Source organism: Rhinopithecus roxellana, chromosome 8 (assembly GCF_007565055.1).
Source record: "Rhinopithecus roxellana isolate Shanxi Qingling chromosome 8, ASM756505v1, whole genome shotgun sequence".
NCBI lineage: Eukaryota > Metazoa > Chordata > Mammalia > Primates > Cercopithecidae > Rhinopithecus > Rhinopithecus roxellana.
This window is the reverse complement of record NC_044556.1, coordinates 50769204-50793123: the sequence shown is the minus strand read 5'-3', so window position 1 is coordinate 50793123 and position 23920 is coordinate 50769204. Positions and strand designations below refer to the sequence as shown.

The window sequence follows — 23920 nt, the reverse complement described above, 5'->3', positions numbered from 1 at the left end:
TAGGAGAGAGAAAAGAAAAAATGAAAAGAGCATCTATGTCAAGTCCTGCTGATGGCTGAGTCTGGAGGGATTGTTAAGTTGTGATAGCCCAGGGGCAAACTGAGCTCCTGCTGGGAGGATGAGCTGAAGCCTCAGCCTCTGGCTAGCTGAAGGGGCAAGTGCCATCCACAAGTGAGAAGAAAACACCCCTGAACTTCCAGTCAGCCTGGAGTGCAGATATGAGGACCTGCCTATGCCCAACCAGCAGCCGATGACCCCTTCATTCTGATCCCCTTTGTCCGGAGCAGAGTGATGGCTTTTCACACCTCCCAGAGAGGATGTGCTCAGCGTCAACCATGCACACTCAGAAGCAGAGGGCTGTAGAAGGAGAGGGCCCTTTGCAGAGAAACCCACTCCCTTACAACTCCATGTCCCAGTCTTTTGGGAAGGAGCGGGAGAGCAGACTATGGGAAGAACCTGGATGTGAAAAGCAGCAGGAGCCTCAGACAATACTCACAAATAGGGAAGAGAAAAGCAGTGGGAGGATGAGCTATCATCATAAACAGACAGAAATAAGGAGTGAGTGCAGCTAAGAGCCGTAGATGTGATTACCTTCGTACCCTAAGCTTGCAGGCCAGGGAATCTGCATGCCAGTCTCCACTTGCTGAATGGCAGTTTTCTTTTGATCATTTTTGGTTTTAGGACACTTGAGGCATGAATGTGGCCAATGACTTGATGCCCATGTGTGTTGTCAGTTGAGCCTTCAAGAGCATCACCTTCCAGCTGGGGAGGGTTCTTCATTCCAAGTGAAGGCTCCGAACCCAGCTCTGAAAATAAAACCACAGACAATGGGATCCACTGGCATCCATGTTCTCACTGTGACTTTCCTTCTACTCAAAGAATGTCAAATAAGGAAAAGTGGCGTCCAAAGCCAATGGAGTCACTTTGACATTTTCTTTTTGTTGATCTTTCTTACATTACCCAGTAATGACAAGATTGCCAGGAAGCAAAGACACTCCCAATTCACAAAAATATTCAAACAACAGAGGATTAAGAAACACAAATAGATTACAGGTAGATAAGGCAAGGAAATCACACTGTATATAGACTGTGCTTTTGGGAAGGAAGAGATTATAAAACTCAAGCAAAATCAAAGTGAAATCAGAACTGAACTCAAACAGGAGAAGGCGATGGCAGGGCCTGACAGGGCAGCAGCCCATGGGGCACAGAGGTGAGATCAGACAGAGGTGACAGCAGCTGATGAGAGAAAAGAACCAGGAAGACTAAACATGGAGAAGTTACAAAACTTGCATCATTATATGATCTACTGCATGTATATATACCCTATATAACATACACACCAAATATGCTTAATATATATGATAAATGACACAAATGTATATACCTATATATACATATTAATCTAATAAAAATATTATACAGGGATTTGGAAGCTATTGAATGTAACAGTATAACCATTCTTCTCATCCATAAAAATTGGAAAAAAAATAGAAACATGAGAATATAGAGAAGAAAAAGTATGGTGAGAAACAAAATGACCAGTTGGAAAGCCAGGAGAAATCACCAGGTGAAGGAAAATAAAACAAAAGGCATTCATTCTGTCCCCTTACCTGGAGCCTGGTTCATGCTCTAGACTCCAGGGAAAATGAGCAAGAGAGGGCGTGTCTGAGCCAGTGGGGTGAGTCTTGGCTGGGGGTGTGGGAATCCATGGAGAAACAAAAGAGATTCCAGTGGGAAGAAATATGTTTAAATATTCGAAGTTATCACGGCGCATGTCAGGGACTACACATTCCCTGACACTCACTGAGCACCTTCCGTGTGTCCTCTCCAGGGATCCAGATGGTGCTCGTTACGTCACATGACCCTCCCTCCTGAGGACATGGGTCTCCGTATTCCTCAGCTGAGGGCATCGCCTGACAGATGAGCACCAGGCAGCCCCAGGGGATCCAGGAGAAGATATTGAGTGGGACGGAGGGTAAGGATGAACACGACCCAGGGTTTTAAGGAAATCTGAGCAGAAGTGGATCCCTGGGAGAAGGAAACGGAGGACGTGGCTGTGGACGTAGTAGAGATGATGAACTAAATGGAGTTTCATGAAAGAGACTGATTTGTACACTTTCCATGAGAAGGTTGCCCTTTTATTTCAAAAAAAAAACTGAAAAAGCAGAAGCTGGATACGTCGGGAGACTGACTTGTGGGCCAGGATTTACACTTATACTGAATGTGCCTAACAGGTTATTATTGAAAGTGTCTGGTAAAGGAAAATTGGCCTCATAAGGGATGGGTAATGAGAGGAAGAAAGCTGGCAAAGGAGACTTTCTAAGAAAGAAATGGAAGAGGGGTCCCCAGAAAGCAGAGATCCTAACAATTGCTCTACCGCAGACGAAACACCGCATGTGAAGTCACTTTCTAAGTGCAAATTGCCAGAAAGAGAAAAGGATTCGATATCATCTATTCATAGGTTTATTGAGCAATTGTTATTGAATCCAGCCCTCTGGAAATTATCATAATTAATACTCTCAATAATGATTACAGGTAGATACGATTTTTCAGGTATCTCACATGAGGGAACTGAGACACAAATAGCAAAAAGACAAAAACCTTGGTCAAAGTGAACAACCAGAAAGTGGCAAAGCCAGGGCCTGACAGCAAATTTGATCCTAAACCCCAGGCTCTTGCTCACCTCACTGGGTTGGAGCATCGTGGATTTCAACTTGACTCTGAGAGAGCATGAAGAGGCCCCACTGTCTCCTCCCCTCACAGCACCATGACCACCAACACCCGGATTAGAGCTTCCTGGTCCCCTTTCCTTCCCTACCTTGGAAGGGCCATTGCTTCCCAGGATCAGCGTTGGCTGTGAAGCTACAGGTGGTGGAGGAAACACCCTGCCTGGCTAAGCCATAGCCACAGTCAAACCCTTGATCCAGTTGCAGTTGCAGACAATTGGGCACCAGGGTTCTCAGCTCCGGCTGTGCCTGTGAAGCCTGCACCTCTGACAGGTGGTGGTTGATGTCTCCACTCCAAGGCCCGTGGGGACAAGCTGCCTGGGTGGGAGCTGAAAGAGAAGGGTGTTCAGTAGGAACAACCTCAGTTTTCCATTGGTTACGCATGCCCAGAATGCCTATCCTTGATGTCCCTGCCTCTCAGTAAAGCCACCCAGTGACCCAGGCCACATAGACAGACATCATGTAAATGCAGGCATGGTCACCTTTCCTGTTTGTGCCTGGGGATGCTGAGATGGCAGGTGCCCAGGCTGGGCGTCCCTGAAATGAAATACCCCTGTTTCAGCCCAGAGGGCTTTGGATTGGCTAACAAGGTCATGCTAATTATTCTGTCATTATTGATCTCTTTCTGGTGGCCTAGAGGGAAAGTTCTAGAGAGCCCTCAGAGCATAAGAGAGGAGGAGTTGTTTCTCTCCACACACAGGGGTATAAGAACAGGGCAAGAGTTAGAGCCGCCAGGCTTCGAGAAAGAACCATGGAAAAGGGGCCTGGGATCCTATACACCAAATACTATATGAGGAAAGCTCTTCAGGGTTCCGGGACATTTTGAATTTCCTATTGCCTATAATGGTTTTACCACCTGCCACACATATACATCTTATTGCCATATAGAGGGTCTCAGCAGCCATAAGCAAAGTATTAAAGGGGCCAGTCCCCTCACGGACACTTAGGGGCCACAGGTATTACCTATCAGCATGTGTGGTTCTGTAGGGAGATAACACCGAGCACAGTCCTCATCTTACCTGCTCCACCAGTGGGGTCCAGGCGGCACCCCTCATAAAAATTATCGCTATTTCCACAGGAAGAGGAAATCACACTCTCAGAAAGTGGACTAAGGAAAGACTTCCAGTGGCGTCACGCTAGTCCAGATCTGCCTCAGAAGAGGGAAGGGGCGCGCAGGGCCTGATCCACATTGCTGCAGGGCTCCTCTCTCCTCCCCTCTGCACATTCTCATTCTCACCAAGATTTCTCTAAGTTTTCTTAAAAATGCCTTCCGTGTATCTGTTCTCCTTCGTCTTCCTGAGAGAACAGTGTATCAGACTCATCACTAATGCCTGACTTCATACACCCCTGCAACTGCTTTCTCTGATTCTGCCATCTCCACACGAGCAATTATACCACAAGCAATTTATCACCCAAAAGCCCTGTTCTTTTCACGTTCGTACTCTGCTTCTGAAAACTCTCCACCGCCCACTGCGCCCCTCTCCCCTCTCACTCTGCCTGTGTCCTCCTTCTGTCTTCTGCCCCATGATCCTATCCAGCATCACCTCCCACCACTCCCTCACACAGAGTCTCCCCTGGGGTCAGGCTGGCTGCTCCCTGGCCCAGCCCTGCACAGGGTGCCTTCCAGTTTCTGGGTCTTTGTCCAGGAGCACTTCTCTTGGCTTGGTGTGGCCTCCTTAGTTACTCAGGGCACAGTTTACTGATCGTTAACCATCAGTCACTTAGGACACTCTAAGATTTTAAGATAGTTCATATTGGGCAAATGAGAACAACATGCTGAAGCGACACATCTCATGGGTGAAGACGGGGCAAACACAGGTCTCTCTTTCTGATCCGCTGCACTTGCTATTTAGAATCAATGTCTAGAAATGTTTTTAATTATCACTACTTAATTTTGTCATGTCGTTTTGTCCCTCTTCGCTAGACTACTGAGTCTTATTAAACTTATACTTTGAATATTCTTTGCATTTTCAGGAGAAAAGGGAAAACATTTTCTCAAGCTTCTAAAATACGGTAGTATTGTGAGTTGGGCAGGTGGGAAAAAGTGCTCAATAATAGATCAAGTGATCATTTAGATTGTATCCTCCTTGGTTCTACCAAGCTTTCCTCTGTAGGGAGAGGATGGATGGAGCAGACCACCTGTGGAAACCACTGCTGGGGTCAGGGCTGTGCACTGTGCACACTATTCACACACTATTGTCATGAACCCACACACAGGATGCATCCTTGTGTAATTTGAAAGGTGCATTCATTCATCTCCACTCATCTGCATGGAGGATTGTCGCCTCCCCAGGCCCCTGTTTCATGATGCTCTGGCAGAGCCGGCCCATATCAGAGGCATGTCACCTCTGAGACATGTGTCTGAGCACTTCCCTTCCTCCTTGTAGAAGCCCTGTCCTGGTTGAGGTGTTCCTCAGACAGAGCCCTGCAGATTTACAGGGGCTCAAGGATGGCCAAGTTGAGAGTAGAAACCCTGGGGACAGGGGCTGGGGAGAGACTAAGACCTTTCATCCCCTGTGTGATTTTCCAAGGAGAGCCCCATGGAGCTGTAGGTCCCCCTGGAGGGACTGGAGGAGCCACTAGCTCTGCTCCCAGACAAAGTGCACAGAGGCATTCCTCCTAGGGGAATCTGCGCCAGGGGCTGAGGAGTTGTTTATACCAGGCTAGCAACTTTTCTGTTTCAACTTGAAATCACTACAAATTAATTTCTACAAAAGAAAAAAGGGTGAGCACCCATGTCGGCTCAGCCCTGACATGTTCTCTCGGCAACACAGAAATAACAGCGACTGCGCTCTGGAGTCAGGTAGATATGGGGCTTATGTTCCCACCGCAACTAGTGAAGACATCCTGGGCAAGTGAGTGGACCTTTCTGAGCCTCGGCGTCCTCAGCTCTAACATGGAGATGCCACCGCAAACTTGGGAGTGTCCCTGGAGCACTGAACGAGTTACAGCAAGGACAGAGCTTGCTTAGCCAGGGGCCTGGCATACAGCCGATGCAAAGTCAATGTGTATTTTATTTCTGTTTCATGAATTGCTGTGATCCTAAAAAAGTCTTTGCTTCTTTGAAAGCTTCGGCAGCACATATACTAAAATTGGAACGATACAGAGAAGATTAGCATGGCCCCTGCGCAAGGATGACACGCAAATTCGTGAAGCATTCCATATTTAAAAAAAAAAAAAAAAAAAAAAAACTCAGGGAGAAATGGAAAACAGGAAAGGGGATGGTCCCAACATCAAAGGCACTTACCAAAATAGGATAGAGGCCAACATTTTTGTTGCTAGTTTCTTTTCTCTCTTTCTTTCTTTCTTTCTTTTTTTTTTTTTTTTTCTTTTTTCTTTTTTTGAGACAAGGTCTCCTTGTTGCTCAGGCTGGAGTGTGGTGGTACAATCACAGCTCCCTGCAGCCTCAACTTCCCAGGCTCAGATGATCCTTCCACCTCAGCCCCCCGAGTAGTAACTGGGACTACAGGTGTGTGTCACCATGTCCTGCTAATTTTTTGTAGAGACAGTGTTTTGCCATGTTGCCCACACTGGTCTCAATCTCTTGAGCACAAGCAAGCCCCCTCCCTCGACCTCTCAAAGTGCTAGAATTACTGGTGAGTCACTGCACCTGGCATTGTTGCTAATTTCATTATAAAATATTCATATATTTTGGGGGACATCACAGAGTTCCTTGCTCTTACTAGAAGATGATTTGATGGGTAAAATCCCCAACAATCAGGCCAGGCATGGTGGCACATGCTTGTAATTCTAGCACTTTGGGAGGCCGAGTCAGGCAGGTCACCTGAGGCCAGGAGTTGGAGACCAGCCTCACTAACATAGTAAAGTCCCATTTCCACTAAAAAGGCAAAATGAGGCCAGGCACGGTGGCTCATGCCTTTAATCCCAGCATTTTGTGAGCCCAAGGTGGGTGGATCACCTGAAGTAAGGAGTTCGAGACCAGCCTGGCCAACATGGTGAAACCCATCTCTACTAAAAATACAAATATCAGCCAGGCATGATTGTGGGCACCTATAATCCCAGCTACTTGGGAGGTTCAGTAACAAGAATCACTTGAACCTGGGAGGTGGATGTTGCAGTGAGACAAGACCGTGACACTGCATTCCTGCCTGGGTAACAAGAGCAAGACTCCATCTCAAAAGGCAAAAATTAGCTGGGCGTGGTGGCAGGCACCTGTAATCCCAGCGATGCAGGAGGCTGAGGCACAATAATTGCTTGAACCTGGGAGGTGGAGGTTGCAGTGAGCCAATACCATGTCATTGCACTCCAGCCTGGGTGACACAGTGACTGCGTTTCAAAAAAAAAAAAAAAAAAATAGAATGAGCGAGAAGAAATGAATGTTGGATATTTTTCTCTACACATCCTGTGAAGCTGCTGTCTCAAGGGGAAGTTGCTAAGAGGAAGGGTTTTCTGAAGACCATGGGGACGGGAACCACTCTGCTTTGTTCATCAATTAGGCCAGCACCTCATCAGATATACTAGTTGTCCATGGCTTCTGTGAGAATATAGCACTGAGACCAACACGTGGTTGAAACTACAATCCCATTGTAAAATCTACTAGCGCTCTACAGAGGATGCAAGCTATGGCCTTGCATGGAGGAAAGGACACTAGACTGCTTCAGTGGAGGGTAGCTACCACAGAGGAAGTAGAAGAGCGGTCACCAACCTTTTTGGAACCAGGGACCAGTTTCAAGGAAGATAATTTTCCATGGAGCAGGGTAGGGGGGATGGTTTTGTGATGATTCAAGCACATTACATTTATTGTGCACTTTATTTCTATTATTATCACATTGTAATACATAATGAAACAATTATACAACTCACCGTAATATAGAATTATTGGGATCCCTGAGCTTGTTTTCCTGCAACTAGTTGGTCCCATCTGAAGGTGATGGGAGACAGTGACAGATCATCAGGCATCAGATTCTCATATGGAGTGCACAACCTAGACTCCTCAAATGCACAATTCACGATAGGGTTCAAGCTCCTATGAGAATCCAGTGCTGCTGATGATCTGGCAGGAGGCAGAGCTCAGGCGGTAATGCTTGCCCACTGCTCACCTCCTGTGCGTCATGAACCAACACAGGTCCATGGCCCCAGGGATTGGGGACCCCTAAAGTAGAGAATCTTCCTTGGGACACAGAAATCATGAAACAGACCTCCAAAATAATTGAGCAAGACTGCAAGCACGTGTGGGTGGCCAGAAAAGAGATAAGGGCACTGCTCAGGGCATGCAGTTAGCAATATAATTTCAGAAAAGAGAGATGCCCTATCTTAAAGAATGACACCATCTGATCTTTGACAAACCTCACCAAACAAGCAATGGGGAAAGGATTCCCTATTTAATAAATGGTGCTGGGAAACCTGGTTAGCCATATCCAGAAAACTGAAACTGGACCCCTTCCTTACACCTTCCTTACACCAGCTATAAAAAAGATTGAGATCATGTCCTTTGCAGGGTGAATGACATGGATGAAGCTAGAAACCATCATTCTGGGCAAACTAACAAAGGAATAGAAAACCAAACACCGCATGTTCTCACCCATAAGTGGGAGTTAAACAATGAGAACACATGGACACTGCGAGGGGAACAACACATGCCAGGGCCTGTTGGGAGTTGAGGGGAAAGGGGAGGGAGAGCATTAGGAGAAATGCCTAATGTATGCGTGGCTTAAAACCTAGATGACGAGTTGATAGGTGCAGCAAATCACCATGGCACATGTATACCTATGTCACAAACATGCACATTCTACACATATATCCCAGAACTTAAAGTAAAATAAAATGAAATAATAAAATAAAACAAGAAGGTCTGTTATACAGATTTCTCCAGGTGAGCTACTGTTGTCAAGATTTTGCAATGATCCCTCACCATCCCCCTCTCTGGTCTGTTTGGATACGCACAGCCTGCTCTTGTGAGAAGATGCCAGGTGACAGATGAGCCAGTTGGGACAGAAGAAGAGGAAGTTTCACCTAGTGGATATCTGTGCTTAAAACTAGATCCAAGAGCCAGATTCAAAACAGGCTCAGTATACAGGGCCTGCCTACAGAGATGAACTGCCTCACCTGCACAAGTTGCACAAAGCAAAACAGATAGAGCCTGCCTGGGAGAACAGTGGAGCTTTGTGACCTTCAGGCTGGAGTATTCACAGGCTATATCTAGAGCAGAGCAGACGAGCTGATCCTCCAGTGAGTACAAAGTGCCACTATAAGCCTGGTGGCAGTCACACAGGTCATGGGGAACCGAAGGAGTCAAGTAAACTTCATCCAGGGAGTTCTCTGGGACCTCCTGCCTCAGTCTGGTGGGTAAAGACGACATAAGGTAAACACCAGAGAGAATCAAAACCACTGTACTCAGCTGGGTCTATAGGGAGGCTCACAGGAGGGACCAGAGGAAGCAAAGGACAGTCCCCTCAGAGAGATACAAGGATGCTTCCCTGTCTTGAGCAGGAGACGGAGAGCAGCAGGTGCTCAGTGCACTGGACAGACAATGAGCTGGGGAGGAAAGAGATGGAACAATCCCTGTGTGAAACAGCCATGACACAGTGCATTCAGCACTTTTGCATACATTTGTTGAAATTAGCATCACTGGCCAAATGAATACAGGCCCTTAAGGCTTCACAGACAGAGTGAGTGCATCCTCAACATCACTTGCTCTCAATATTGTAGCAGGACATGAGTAATTTTCGCTTACTTTCCTGCTATCAAATACTTGCAAACATGGTATTGTCAAAGAGGCAGACATCAGATGTGCACCTCTTCTTCACTTTAAGCAAAAAGGACAGAAAAGAGGACCGCAGAAAATGTCTGTGATTGATCAGTTCAACAGAGTCAACTGAATGCAGACTAGTACAATTTACAGGGATTAATAAGGAGAAAAAACAAATACAGGTATACAATGAACAGAGTCAACATTATGAACATGGCTATTTCACGGTTGGCTGAACAGATGAAACAGGTATATTGAGCACACTCTGATTTTCCCTGCATGTGGAGTCTCCAGATATCAACACTGAATTGACTGTCCATGATTCCTCAGAGTTACCTGCGGCATGGTGGGTCTTGGTCTACTAGCTCCTCTTGATCCTTGTTAATTTCTGCAAATAAATTCAGACAGGGACAGACACATTAAGCAGGTTCCCCTACACACACAAACATTCCACTGTGCAATCCTAACATAGGAACATCGGTTTCCTCAGTGGGAGAACAGGACACTGTGAGAGAAATATTCCAGGAGGCCTGAAGTCCTGTCATGACAGAGGTGCTCTGGGTTTCTTCCCTAAGCCTAGGGGTGAAATCTCCCTGTTGTGGTAGATCATCATCCCAATATCATCACTCCTGATTTTGTGCAAAGAGTTATGCAACATTTTTCACACCAATTTAAAGCAAATACCCCAACTGCTTTCTAGCGGAAATATCTAGCTTTCTATCATTAAATACCCACATTGTTCATGGTTGCGAGGATGTTAGACACTGAAATTAGAATGAAGGGGGGAATCAACAGACTCTTGAATCAAAATGAATCTTTGGTGCTATAAAGAAACATTGGCTATTCGTGGCATCTAGGAGTGACGAGGCCCAGTCTTGCTTCTGCAAACATAACAAAAGGTAATGGACTGCTCTGCTAAGACAGGCCAACATCAAAGACACAGAGAATGAGGCTTGATTCATTGAAATCTGGGTAATATCTCTAATAGAAATGTAGTCAAAAATGCCACTGGCCTTGGGCAGGCGTAGAACCTGAAGGAACATGGTTGGGGAAGGAAGCTTGTAAGGAACACAATAGCTGGCAAGACAAAGTTTATTCAGATTAAGAGGCCTGACAGACACCTGTTGGGCATGTGTTACGTACATTGGTGTGAATTTTTCACACCTGCTTGGGGTCCAGTGTCCTAACAGTTGATCCAGGATGCCACAAGAATGGCCTGAGACTAGGAAGAGGCCAAAGTTCATGGACCCAATCTTACGTCTTTGTTTCAGACTCAATTCTAGAGTGATGCAAATCTACATGTATATCTAGGTCCAGTTCAGTGTTGACAACTCTCAGCCCACCTATGGGTGGGAGGCCCAAGGATTTTGGGGTCTACCTAGGACTTATATCACCTTCACAATGGAGTACTCACTGTCTACGTCAAGAGCCACGCAGGCTTGCTGTTCCTCTAATGAATGCAGGGCACTCCTCATATCAGATTGGTAGGAGCCAGTCAGGTCAGGAGGGATCGGAAGAGTCGAGTCAACTTCATCCCATGACTCCTGAGGGACTTCATGCTCCTCCACCTGTAGTAGTTGCCTATTGAGCCTGTTGGGGTAGGAAGGTCTAAAAATTAATCCATGGAAGATCAGGTGCCACAGAGGTCTATCTGAATTTGGTGGAAGGTTTGAGACAATGGTTGCAGAAATCAGAGATGGGAATCTATTTAAAAGGAGGAAAAGTATCCTCTAATTTGTGGGATAAGTGTGGCTTCCAAGGGAATGTGGTGTGGGATTGTGCTCAGGGAACTGGCCAGATTATAAGGCGATGGGGAGGGAGAAAGGAAGCCCTCTATTATCACCCTCATGACACACAGTATGGAGAGATTACTAAAGCAGTGGCTTCAGTGGTTTTGCATAAAATGAGTTGAAGTTGATATGCAATAGGTACATGATTGCAGCATTAGAGGAAGTGTAGGCTCCAAAACCTTTCACCTTCAGGCAGGCCTCTTATTCTCAATATAGTGACAGGCTATGGTTTTTTTTCTAGTTCCTTTTCCTATTGCCAAAGTCCTAACACATGATGAAGAGAAACAAGCCAAAATCAAGTCTGCATCACACTGGTTGTGGCCTCGCACCCAAGAGAGAAGGGGCAATTGCAGGAACTCCCTAGTCAGGTGTGTTGACCTGAGTAACCAACTGCGGGTTACTAAATGTCAGAGGGAGGAAGTAATGGGATCCTATGCAGGTGCCACCATGAAAACAGACAATCTTATGACTAGGGATAATTTGTGACTTGCTGAAAGGATATATATATGTATATGTGTGTGTGTGTGTGTGTGTATACATATGTATACATATGGCACCTTCTGTTTTACCTAGGTCTAGAGTCTCCAGCTGTCAACAGTGAATGAACAGTCTACAGTTCCTGAGACTTACCTGGGGCACAGTAGTTGTTGGTCTTCCATCTTCTTTTGGTCATTTAGATTTTCTACAAATAAATTCAGACAGGGCTGTCACATTAAGCTGATTCCCCTCCACACATGTCCAATTCACTGTCCAGTCCTAACACAGAGACATCTAACTTTCCAGTATGAGAACAGGATACTATGAGAGACATATTTCAGGAGGCATAAGGTAGTGTCTTGAGAGAAATGGCTTATTGACTTTCCTGAGCCATGGGGCAAAATCTGCCTGTGCTAGTAGGCCATCATCCCAACATCCTCCATTCTGACTCTGGCCAAACAGTGAAGTAATCCTTTTCCCCACAGACTCTAGGCAAATAGCTAAACTGCATTGTATGAGGGAAACTGTAACATTCAGCCTTCTTCACCAAATACTCAGGTTTTGATGATTTAGAACAGGGGCTCCCAATCCCCAGGCCATAGACCAGCACCGATACATGGCCTGTCAGGAACCAGGTCATACAGAAGGAGGTGGGTAGCAGGAGAGCCAACATTACAGCCTAAGGTCCAGCAAATCAACCTGTGTCTATGAGTCATGCCCACATCAATGACACGTCTAAGTCCAGCCAGGAGTGTGAGGTGCGAGGATTACAAAGTCTGCCTGGGGCACCAATTAGAGATTTATCATGTTCACAATGGAGTACTCACTGTCTACAAGAGCCAAGCTGACTTGCTTTTCTTCAAGAGAATACAAAGTTCTCCTATAAGGCTGGCAGGAGTGAGTCAGGTCAGGAAGAACAGAAGCAATCAAATAACATCCATCCAGTAACTCCCGGGGGACTTCATGCTTGTCCACCCTCAGCGGTTCCCTGCTGAGCCTGCAGGGTAGAAAGGACTACAGATTAATCCAAAAAGTTTCAGAGCCCTAGCTGGATTTCAAGTGAGGCATGAAGGAGTGACCACAGAAAGCAAATGGTCAACCCACTAAAGAGTTCAATACTCTCCTCTTCTTGGTGGGTTGCAGTGTGGTTGCCATGGGGTAGGTGAGCAATACAGAGAGGGAAAGAGAGACAAGAGAGAGAGAAGCATCAGGTACTCCATGAATTGGCCAGATTATGATTTTCTGAAGAAGGAGACTGAGTGTTTCTGTATGGTACAGTCAGACTTACTGATTATCATGTCCCATAACAGTGGTTTCATTCTTTTTTCTTAAATTGTATTGAATTTTATATGTATTGGCCAAGTAAGCACAGATTTTGAGGCATTATAATATCCCCAAAATCTCATGTCATCAAGTCCCCTTTCTCTTAATATTGTGGCATGGTATAATAATAATTTTTCTATCAAATTTTCTTGCCGTGGAATACTCACCACTGTGCTAATGCAAAACCAGCAGAAAGCAGATATGCATCTCAGGGTGGCTGAAACCATAAGAAGAACATATCTGCTTGCAGGAAATCTCTGTGACTGATTAGTTGTTCACAAGGTCAACTGGTTTTGTGTACTGAACTTGAGAAGTTAATAAGAAATGGCAAATAAGAAATGGCAAATAGTACAAGTATCACAATGAAAACAGAAAACATTGTTCAAAAGGATCGTTTCTGGTTGGCTGAAGGGATGAATTAGGTGTATTCAGGACTTTCTGGTTCTCTGTGGATATGAGTTGTATCACCCCTGAATTGACAGTTCCTGATTTTTCTCAATTACCTGGGAGCAATCGTTTCTTGTCTTTTCACCTCTTCAAGACCAAGTTGCTTTTCTGCAAATACATTGAGAGAAAACCAGTCACATGAACTTGATCCCATTCATACATGCACAAACTTGTGTCCAAACCTACACAGTGCCATAAATATACTCAGTGTAATAACAGCCTATTGTGAGAGGAACTTTTCAGGAGGCCTCAGCATGAGCCTTGTGAGAAGCCACTAGGTTTACTTTCCTGAGCCATGGAGCAAATCTCCTTAACATAACAGGTCATCATCACAGTCCCTTCTGTCCTGAGCCACAGCAAACTGTTAAACATATCCTTTTTTACTGAGAGATCCTGGGGATCCACTTCAATGCTTTCTAGGAGGGTTACTGCAGTATTTAGCATGTTCCTTCTGATAAGCTACTATTGGTGGTTTTGTAGAATTCACATTTAGATGGATAGATTGCGTCAAAAGAATCTCTCATGCTATGCAGAAACACTGGCCTTTCATCTTGTAGGGAGTTTCAGGGCCCAGCTTTCTTTCAGCGAAACATCAAAAGTCCAATAGTGGTGTTCATGTTCTGGTACTCAGAGACTACTTAGCTAAGACAAGCCAACTAAAAAGAGACAGTGTCTAGCTTGACAGAAGGGAACAAGAGTAATGACAGCCCCAGGAATATAGAAATGGCTGCAATGGCCTTGGACAGCATAAAAACTCAGGCTGTTTGGGAGCGAAAAGTAGAAGATCCCATGTGAGATGATGGATTCAATCTAAATTGGGAGGACTGATGGATAAATCCTGCATCCAGGCCGCAGGGGTGCATATGAATTTGTCAGGTCAACCTTGGGTACAGTGATTTGCTAGTGGGGCAAAGATGAAAGATGACATGCGATTTGGGGCTAGGATGGAGCAAAACTCTCTGACTCATGAGATGCCTTCTTCAAACTCAATCCTAGAGCCTGGTTCTAACCAGTATATGAGTATAGGGTCTGCCTGAAGGTATGGCATCTGTCATTCTAGACCGGTTGTGGGGTGCAAAGAATAGGGAGCCTACCTGGGAAGCCAAGTGGGGTTTCCTCCCCTTTGGAATTGGAGTGTTCGCTGGCTACATCCTGAGCAGAGCAAACTTTCTGTTCGTCTAGTGCCAAGAAAGTGCCTTTGCAAGGCTGGTAAGATTGGGACATATCGTGGTGACTACAGGAAGTCAAAACACTTTCCTCCGGGGAGTCCTGCAGCACTTCCTTCTCTTCAGACTCCTGCAGCTTCCTGATGCGCCAGACAGGAGAGGAGTGACAAGAGGGATTAAACACCACAGCATCTCAGGTGATTTCATGGGACACATAAGGGAGTGGTCACAGAAACCAAAGGGGTAGTCTCCTCCAAGAGAGAAAAATCTATCCTTCTAAATGTGGGGTGGATGTGACTGCCCTGGGGACAGAGCAAACGCAAGCAGCAGGTGCTCAGCGCGTTTGCCACAAACGAGCTGCTGCAGGAGGTCCAGACTCTCCCTGTAAACTGCGATCACGACTTGCAGTGCAGAGAACTGACACAGGGCTTGGCTTCCTATGCCTAAATGTGTTGATGTTTACATGCAGCACCCAAGTAAACACAGCTCTTGAGGCATTCCAGATACACAGATCTTGTCTTTTCAAAGCCCATTTTTAAAATATTTTGACATAAATTACCATTTCCCTGTTTTGTAATGAAATACTTGCCAACACGCTGACATCAAATATGTAGAAAGCATACATGCATCTCACTCTGGATTAACCACATGGGAGAGAACAGGTGACATCCCTGAGTTTGGTTAGTTCACCTGGCTCAACTGATTGCATATTCCTATGCCGGGGGGGATTAAGAAATTGAAACCTGGCTAGGCACGGTGGCTCACACCTGTAATCCCAGCACTTTGGGAGGTAAAGGCAGGCGGATCACAAGGTCAGGAGATCAAGATCATCCTGGCTAACAGGATGATGAAACCCTCTCTCTACTAAAAATACAAAAAAAAAAAAAAAAAATTAGCCCAGCATGGTGGCAGGTGCCTGTATTCCCAGCTATTTGGGAGGCTGAGGCAGGAGAATGGCGTGAACCCAGAAGGCAGAGCTGGCAGTGAGCCGAGATCACGCCACTGCACTCCGGCCTGGGAGACACAGCAAGACTCTGTCTCAAAAAAAAAAGAAAGAAAGAAATTTGTAACTTACTCAAGTACCACAATCAAGAAGACAGCATTGTTAAAACGTATAATTTGCAGCTGGATGAATGGATGAGGCAGTTCTGTTCATCACTTTCTATTTTTCCCTGGATCTGCAGGCTCCAGGTGTCACTGTTGTACTAACACCCCACAAATCTACAGAGTTACCTGGGGGACACTGGCGCTTTCCCTTCCTCTTCCTCATGATCATTTTGATTTTCTGTAAACAAATTCAGAAGAGCAGGTCACATTAAGCAAATCACGCTTCACACAAGACCAAATCAGTGTCCAGTCATAGCACAAGGACATAAATATTCTCAGTGTAAGAATGTGATATTCTGACAGGAACATTCTAATGTGCCCTAGATTAAGTCTTGACAGAAGTAGATGAGCCTGCTTTTCAGATCCGTGGGACAAAATCTCCCTCATCTGGTAGATCTTAATCTTATATCCTCTGACCTGAGTCAGCACAAACAATTAAATCATTTTCCCTAAGATTTTCAAAAATTGCCCTAACTGATTTCCAGAAGTGTTGCTGCAATACTGATTTATCTCTTCATATATCATGGTCAATGAATGGTTAGAGAAATTTATATAGAAAACTGAACTGATAGATTAATTCTAACAACTTTTGCTTAAAAAAGAATCCGTGGGGCCGGCGGGTGACTCATGCCTCTAGTCCCAGCGCTTTGGGAGACCAAGGCAGGCAGATCATTTGATGTCAGGAGTTCAAGATCAGCCTGGCCAACATGGTGAAACCCCACCTCTACTAAAAATACAAAAATTAGCCAGGCGTGGTGGTGCACACTGGAAGTACCAGCTACTTGGGAGGCTGAGGCAAGAGAATCACTTGAACCCTAGAGGCAAAAGTTGTAGTGAGCCAAGATCATGCCACTGTATTCCAGCCTGGGTGACAGAGTGAGACTTCATCACAAGAAAAAAAAAGAAAAAAAGAAAAAGAAAGAAAGAGAAAAGAAAGAAAGAAAATAAATCTGTGGCGCTACACAGAAACAGTGGCCACTCATGGGGTAAAGAACTCAGGACCCAGCCTTGCTTTATGGAAACTTATAAGCAAGATAAGGGTACAAGTGTTGACGTCCTGGTTTCAGTTGACTGAATAGCTGAGACAAGCTGGTTTAAAGGAGATCCAGACTGGAGATGAGGAGAGTGAAACCAGGGAAACAACATCTTCAAATAAATGGACAAGGCTGTCAGTGGCCTCAGACAGGCAAAGAAACTCCATGGACATTGTTCAGAGACACAAATTACACCATTGCAGCTGACAAGAGACATAGGAACCGAGCTAGGAGGCCTGACAGATACCTCCTGTACTCCTTCTGTACATGGGTAGCTATGGCTTTGTCACACCTGCTTCTGTTCCAGTAACCTGATACTGGGGCCAGGATGACAAAGGCATGACATTGGCCAAGGAGGACAGGAAAGCTCTCTGATCGACTGGTATCTGTGTTTAATATTCCATCCTAGTTTCTCATTCTCTCTCTCCTCTTTCACTTCTCTCTCTCTCTCTCTCTTTTTCTTTTTGACACACAGTCTTGCTCTGTCGCCTAGGTTGGAGTGTAGCAGTGCAATCACAGCTCACTGCAGCCTCTACCTCTCAGGCTTGGACAATTCTTCCACCTAAGCCTCTTGAGTAGTTGGGACTATAGGCATGCAGCAGCATGCCTGGCTAATTTTTTATATTTATTGTAAAGATGGGATTCACCATATTGTCCAGGCTGGTCTTGAACTCCTGATCTCAAGTGATCCACCCACCTGAGCCTCCCAAAGTACTGTGATTATACATGTGAGTCACTGCACCTAGCTCCATCCTAGTTTCTGACTCAAACCAATATGTGTGTATACAGCCCATTCTCAGAATTGATCTTCCATAGCTTAGACAGAGGTATGAGACACAAGGAAAATAGAGGTTACCTGGGAGAATGTTTAGAGCATCCTGCCATCCATCTTGAGAGGATTCACCATCTACAATCAGAGTTGAGGTGGCTTTGTCTTCCTCAAATGTGATTTTTGTGTTCCTGTAAGGAGGGTTGGAGTTAGAAGGGCCGTGGCTATTTGAAAAACTGACGGCACATTCCTCCAGTGAGTCTTCAGGGACTTCCTTTTCTTCAGCCTTCTGCGCCTCCCTAACGAGCCAGGTGGGCTAGAGATGACAGAAGATTAAACCGAGGGGGATTGGACCCCAGGGAGTCCTAACTGGTTTTGACAAGAGGCATAAGAGAGTGGTTCCAGAAAGCAAACAAGAGGTTCCCATTAAGAGGGAACAGGCAATCCTCTTCTCTCTGCAATGGAGCATGGCTGCCATGGGAGCCAGAGAGGAAGAGAGCAACCGGTGTTCATTGCACTGGACAGATAGGAGCTGAGGAGGATGAAGACTCAGCTATCCCTGTATAGTACACACAGCACACACAGAGAGACAACAGCTGCCACACCATTTCTAAGCTGGGTTGAATTTCTCATACTGTGGCCAAGGGAATGCAGGCTTTGGACCTATTATAGACTCCAGACATGGTGTGCCTTCTAGGCCTTTTTATTTTAACATTGTGAGATAAAATGTAAATTTTTTGGTCTAGGTACTTTTCCTGGTGTTTAACTTTGCTAGGTACTTCCTAATTCCTCTGCTTATTGCCTCTTTGCTATTTATTGTTCATAACAAGAACCTAAAGACAACCATGGAGAAAGCAGCTTTGCACCTCCTCCCGGTTTTCACAACAGGGTAGAACAGACCTTCTCTGTGTGTGCAAGAAGTCCCTGGGGCTGGTGAGTTTATTGAGGGTCTTGCTTACAGGTACCATGAAGACAATGGACAAACATGTTAACAGGCCTATTTCCTTGTTGGGTGAGTGCAAAAAAATCAGTGCATTCTGCAGCTTTCTTTATCCTGCATCTGGAATCTGTGACTACCTTCATTCCCCTTGTGTTCTTGCTAAGACCTTTTCCATATGTTACCACCCATTACCTGCTCCTGATTATTCAGTCTTACCTGGGGACAGGTGATTCCTGTACTTCATCAACCTCCTCAGCTTTATCATTTTCATCCTCGTCATTTTCTGTAAATACAGAAGTGTTTGTTCAGATATTTCCCACTTCACACTCTGCAAGCACAGTCAGCCCAATGTGCACAGAGACATGAACATCTATGATGGGTCAGCGTTGGACTGAAAGCTCTCATGTTTTATCTTTAACAAAATGCCCTGGCGTGGTTTCCTGATCCATCAGGCAATGCATTTCTGATCTGGAGGGCCACCATCAAGATGTGGCCAAACACTGAAAAGACCGTTTGCTCCCCATATCACTGGAGGCTTATGCAGCCTCTCTCTGGCCTTTGGCAGCTGTCTCCCCCATCCTGCCACAGATCTGATTCCCAGGCATGGGCTTGGTGTCCTGTCACAGTTTGCATTTAGAAACTAATTCTTTCTCTTAGGAGAGGACAAACTTGTCCCACAGTCCTCTATACATCAGGAGACTGCACAGGCCCTCCACGTGGCTTCTGCTGTGTTATTCAGGGACATTCTCTCCATGGGGAGTGCTCCAGTCTGAAGCACTTCCTACCACCAAATGCCCCCACATCAAGTGCCTTCTCCAACACCACACGGTGAGAGGCTTCATCTCATTTTGGAAAGCAATCGTAAGTGTTCCAGCATTTGAATGATAGAGACACTTGCAAGAGATAATGTGTCTGCCTTTGCAGAATGAGATACAGTAACTCAGGAAAGATAAATAAATCACTCACCAACAGTTACTAAGAACATTGCTGAAGAGACAGCCTGGGAACCTTCATTCTTAGTCCAGAGCTCTTTTCACTCTAACAAGCGTCCTCCCGTCACAGCCTCCTTCCTGTCCTTTAAAACTAGACAGATACTGCCTCTTGCTCCAAAGACCACCTTCCATCAAGGAAGGAGGGATATTTGCAATACTGTGACCTCCAACCCCATGGATTTCCCATCTCCGTTCTTACCCAGGAAGTCCTGGTCATGTCATGGCCACATATGTTTAGTGGAAAAAAACCCCACCAATACAACTGTCATTGTGAAAGTGTGGAGGTCTGGAGTCTCTCATAAGCCTGGGGTTTTGGGTCATCAGGGCCAACGGCCACCTTACCTAGGCTGAGCTTTTGGACGAGGTGCCGTGCCAGCCTACACCCCTCAGCCAGCTGTTCTCGGAGGTCCTGCCGCTGGGACTTATCTGGCTCATCCGGAGTGAGGAGGGCCTGGAGATGCTGAGTCAATGAGCGGGAGGCATCTCTCCCTTCCCGTAACCTCTCCCTTAACTGGATCAGCTCTTGTGCCTGAGAGTGAACCAGGACTTTATGTTGCCTAAGGTGAGATGGTAGAGAACATTTAACAGTGGAAAGGGATGAGTGATCAGTTCTAATACTGCAACAGAGATTTCTGAGACAATGTCCTCAAGGAGACCTCCAAGCAGAAGGTCAGCACATGTTTAAAGGAATGTCTGTGGCTAAGAGAAAGAATAGAAAATGGTTTACAGGCTTCCTCTGTATCAGAGAGGACTCCTGTAAGATCCTTGATGATGTTCCATTCATCTTTCTCTTCTGTAAACAAAAGTAGATGTCTTCCTAATTTCGTTTCAAAAAGACATCCTTTCAGTTCCTCACTCTGGCCACGGACATTTCCACGTGTAAATACACATAGTGCATCTTGTGGTGACTAGATACAAAGTCAGGGACAGAAATGAGGCCGAGTGCAGATGGGGCGAATTGAAAAGACGAAAGAAGAAAAGAATGACAGGACCAAGAAGGCAACATTGAGTGGAAGAATGAGATGCCGCAGTCAGTCAGGAGGTGATTCTGACTAAGGATAAGTGCGGTGGTGATGGCGCACCATTTTGAGTACACTGAATGCTGCTGGGTGGTTCCCACTTCTTTGGTTAATTTTGTGTTATGCAAGTTTCACCTCAACAATTACTTGTTTGAAAAAGAGAAAACAAGGCTCTGAGAAACAACTGCAACCCATAACTTATTATTATCCTTGTTCTCTGTTTGATAAATATTTGTGTGTCGTGAGCCTGCCATGGCAATTCCTGCCCTTCCCTCACCCAGCTTAGCTCTTACTTCTCCCCGCTGAGCTGCTGTACGTCAGAGATTTACACACCTGCCCACCTGCCTGCCCCCACAGGGCCCCCTCACCTGAGCTCCTCAGCTTCCTTGAGCTGCTCAGCAAGCTTCTCCCCCTTGACCTGCAGCTCATCCCTCAGCATAGATTTTATGAGGTCTTTGCACTCTTCATACTCTGAGAAAAGACAGACACGCCTGCCTCAGTGGAAGGCTGAACATGCTGCTGTGGTCACTGCCTACAGGGCAGGAGGCAGGTCCATCCCAAGGACAAAACTGTCCCCGCTACCAGGCTCTAGGCAGGGATTTTCACATCTTTACTCTTCAGTCTCCCGACTTTCTGGCATCTGATCCTCCAAAATTTAGAGATGAAGAAAGAGAAACTCAAGGGCACATCAAGGAAGTTGACAAGATGATTCAACCACAACAAAGTGGAGTCAGAATTCACAGCCCCTGAGGTCTGAGTCTGAATGCAGGGCCACTTTCCCAAGCCTTCAGCCTCTCCTCTAAAACACTGCACTGGGCCATGAAGCAGTGATTTCTTGTACAGTCGGGAAGGCCCCTAGGACTATGGGACTGATGGTTTCCCTTTTACTGGGAATTCCAAGGACAAGTATGTCAAAGATTTTTAAATCATATCTTCAGATAAGATTTTAAGAATCATATCTGAAGCATAAAGTATGAGACATAAGACCATAAGGCCATAAAGGAAATATGCCCAAATACTAATAAAGCTTGGGTTAATTTAGAAACAGTACAATGAAGAACTAATAGAGAGTGTTTACTCTGTGCCAGTAACTGTTCCAGGAGATTGGCAAGAAATAGCTTATGTAATTCACTGCAGCAATTTACAGAGGTAGGTATTATTGTAGTACTCTATGATCAAATGATGAAAATGAGGATCAGAAAAGACAAGCAACTTGGATGGAGCGCAGGATACAGGCCCAGGGTCCCTGCTATGCACACCGCACTGCTACTTCCACACATTCTCGGGTGCGATCTTTCTTCCTCTTTAGGAACAAGAGCCTGTGCCGCAGGAAGCAGGACTTCCCTCTCACCAGGGTACTCTCTGCTTTTTTTTTTTTCCTTCGAGTCTTGCCCTGTCCCCAAGGCTGGAGTGCAATGGCACTATCTTGACTCACTGCAACCTCTGCCTCCTGGGTTCAAAGGATCCTCCTGCCTCAGCCTCCCAAGTAGCTGGGGTTACAGGCACCTGCCACCATGCCCAGCTAATCCTTGTATTTTTAGTGGAGACGCAGTTTCACCATGTTGGCCAGGCTGGTCTCAAACTCCTGACCTTGTGATCTGCGTGCCTCAGCCTCCCAAAGTGCTAGGATTACAGGAATGAACCACCACACCCAGCTCCTACTCCCTGCTCTTGATGCTGCCACTTATAGCTACCACAGGTTCTATTAGGAGCAGACTCCTCTTGAAGCCCCTCAGAGCGAGTACTGGGTACTATCACCAACTTTCCTTCAGGGTCACTAGAACAGAGCTTTGCCTTTTGGGCCTCAACAGAATCTTATACTGAATAAAAGTTCACTAGTCCCAGACATTTAGAACAACAGACTAGATGTTACTTGTCTGCAGGATCTTATATGGTACAGAGAGGATTCTTGAAAACATGATTGAGCCTCTTGGAGAAAACAGGTCGTTCTGTGCCTGTGTCAGAAAGCAACAACTGGGATTTGAACTCTAGTCCCACCCCCACCTGACTGCAAACATGGAAAGTTGCTAAATACTTTGGTACCTCTGTCTTCCAACCTTAACAAAATGTTAAAATACCCATTTCTGTTTTCCTAGAAGTACAGGAAGGATGAAATTATTTTTGATGGAGAGAGCATTTAGTTTCTCAGAGAGAAGACAGGACATCATTCATCACTTTCGTGATGGTGAGCCTAGAGATCTTACTGTATTTATTCTGCCGGTTGGCCAGGAAGTAGGCCACTTGAGTTACAAGAAATTTCTCTTTAATGTTTCTGAACTGCTGTTTGTTCTCTGCCAGCTGGGGGCGCAATTTCTCGTTGATTTCTAGAATGTTCATCTCTGCCTTCTCACTGGACCAAGGGCCGGCAGATACCACCATGCTGACGTTTGTGGCAGAAGAAGTGGAGCCAGGGACTGGGGAGAAGAAACACAAATATATGGTGGGTTAAAAATTGGTGAAATCAAATAGGTTTAATCAGGACTGAGGGACGTCAGTAACTGAAATTCTTAACTTACTGTTGAGAAAAACGTGATCACTCCGCAGAGCACTTTAGGATCCTTAACCACAAAAACAAGGTTCGAGGTACCTTAGCTCAGAGCTGAAGGCACTGCCCGTAGCTCAGACTCTAACAAGAGTGAGGGAGATTGTGGCCAGCATGCCGGGTAACGGTCTCCAGTTGCAATAACAGAATTAGAAGGTGGGGGGTGTCATGGAATCTTAGGAGCCCTGCATTCCAATTGCCCAGGCTTTGCTGAAACACAGGCACTCTGGTCTCACTTGAGGGTCACCACCAATGGGGATCATTCCTTCAGCATTCATTCTCAGTATTTGTGTACCCTTGTGACAGTGGCACAGACCCATTTCTTTCCCAATACATCTAAGCATATTCCTCACTGTTTAGCTCTTGTCTGTACAAAATCATCAAGGCAGAAACAGTTTCCCAACAGGTTATATTTTTTAATGGTAGTCATGAAGTCACCCCACCTGCTCTAAGTTAAAAGACATCTTAAGCCTTTTCCACAGGCGTAAGATATCAAACTTTTAGCCTGCCCCGATATCCTCTGGGTCTTCTGCAGTTTTTTTGTGTATCCACTAGAAAGTGAATGAATAATTCATTTTTTAAAAATGTTTTCTTTTCTGTCTCAGTATTCTTCTTGCTGCATCCCATTGTTATGTTGATTTCTTTTATCTTACTGGGGCACCATCTTGGGTTTTCATCACACCCAAGACCAGTTTGGCATCCCTACATCCAAAGCTCTTCCTCTATGTGGGTTGATTTGTTTTTTAATGTCACTGTGCACTACATTTTATACTTGTCACTTATGGATATCATTCTAGTGCCACAAGAGCACTTTTCAAAGTATCAAATGATCAACATCATTTATATAGCGGTCTCCTGAAAACATGTGTGACCATCTAT

At 45.5% G+C, this 23920-nt stretch overlaps 1 protein-coding gene and 1 pseudogene across 1 annotated transcript; one reads left to right on the top strand and one right to left on the bottom strand.

Annotated features, from left to right (window-relative positions):
* Positions 1-600: 600 nt before the first annotated feature.
* On the bottom strand, positions 601-22878 carry NBPF7 (NBPF member 7). The gene is made up of 13 exons (XM_010360652.2): positions 22704-22878; positions 20868-20970; positions 19823-20037; positions 18705-18771; positions 17636-17847; positions 15872-15923; positions 14567-14706; positions 13529-13580; positions 12530-12699; positions 9772-9823; positions 8877-9025; positions 2819-3055; positions 601-806 (listed from the first exon to the last, which is right to left on the bottom strand). Exons 1-13 carry the CDS (start codon positions 22876-22878, stop codon positions 601-603), a joined length of 1830 nt encoding a protein of 609 aa, XP_010358954.2.
* Positions 5781-5895, top strand: LOC115899343 (annotated as a pseudogene).
* Positions 22879-23920: the final 1042 nt, after the last annotated feature.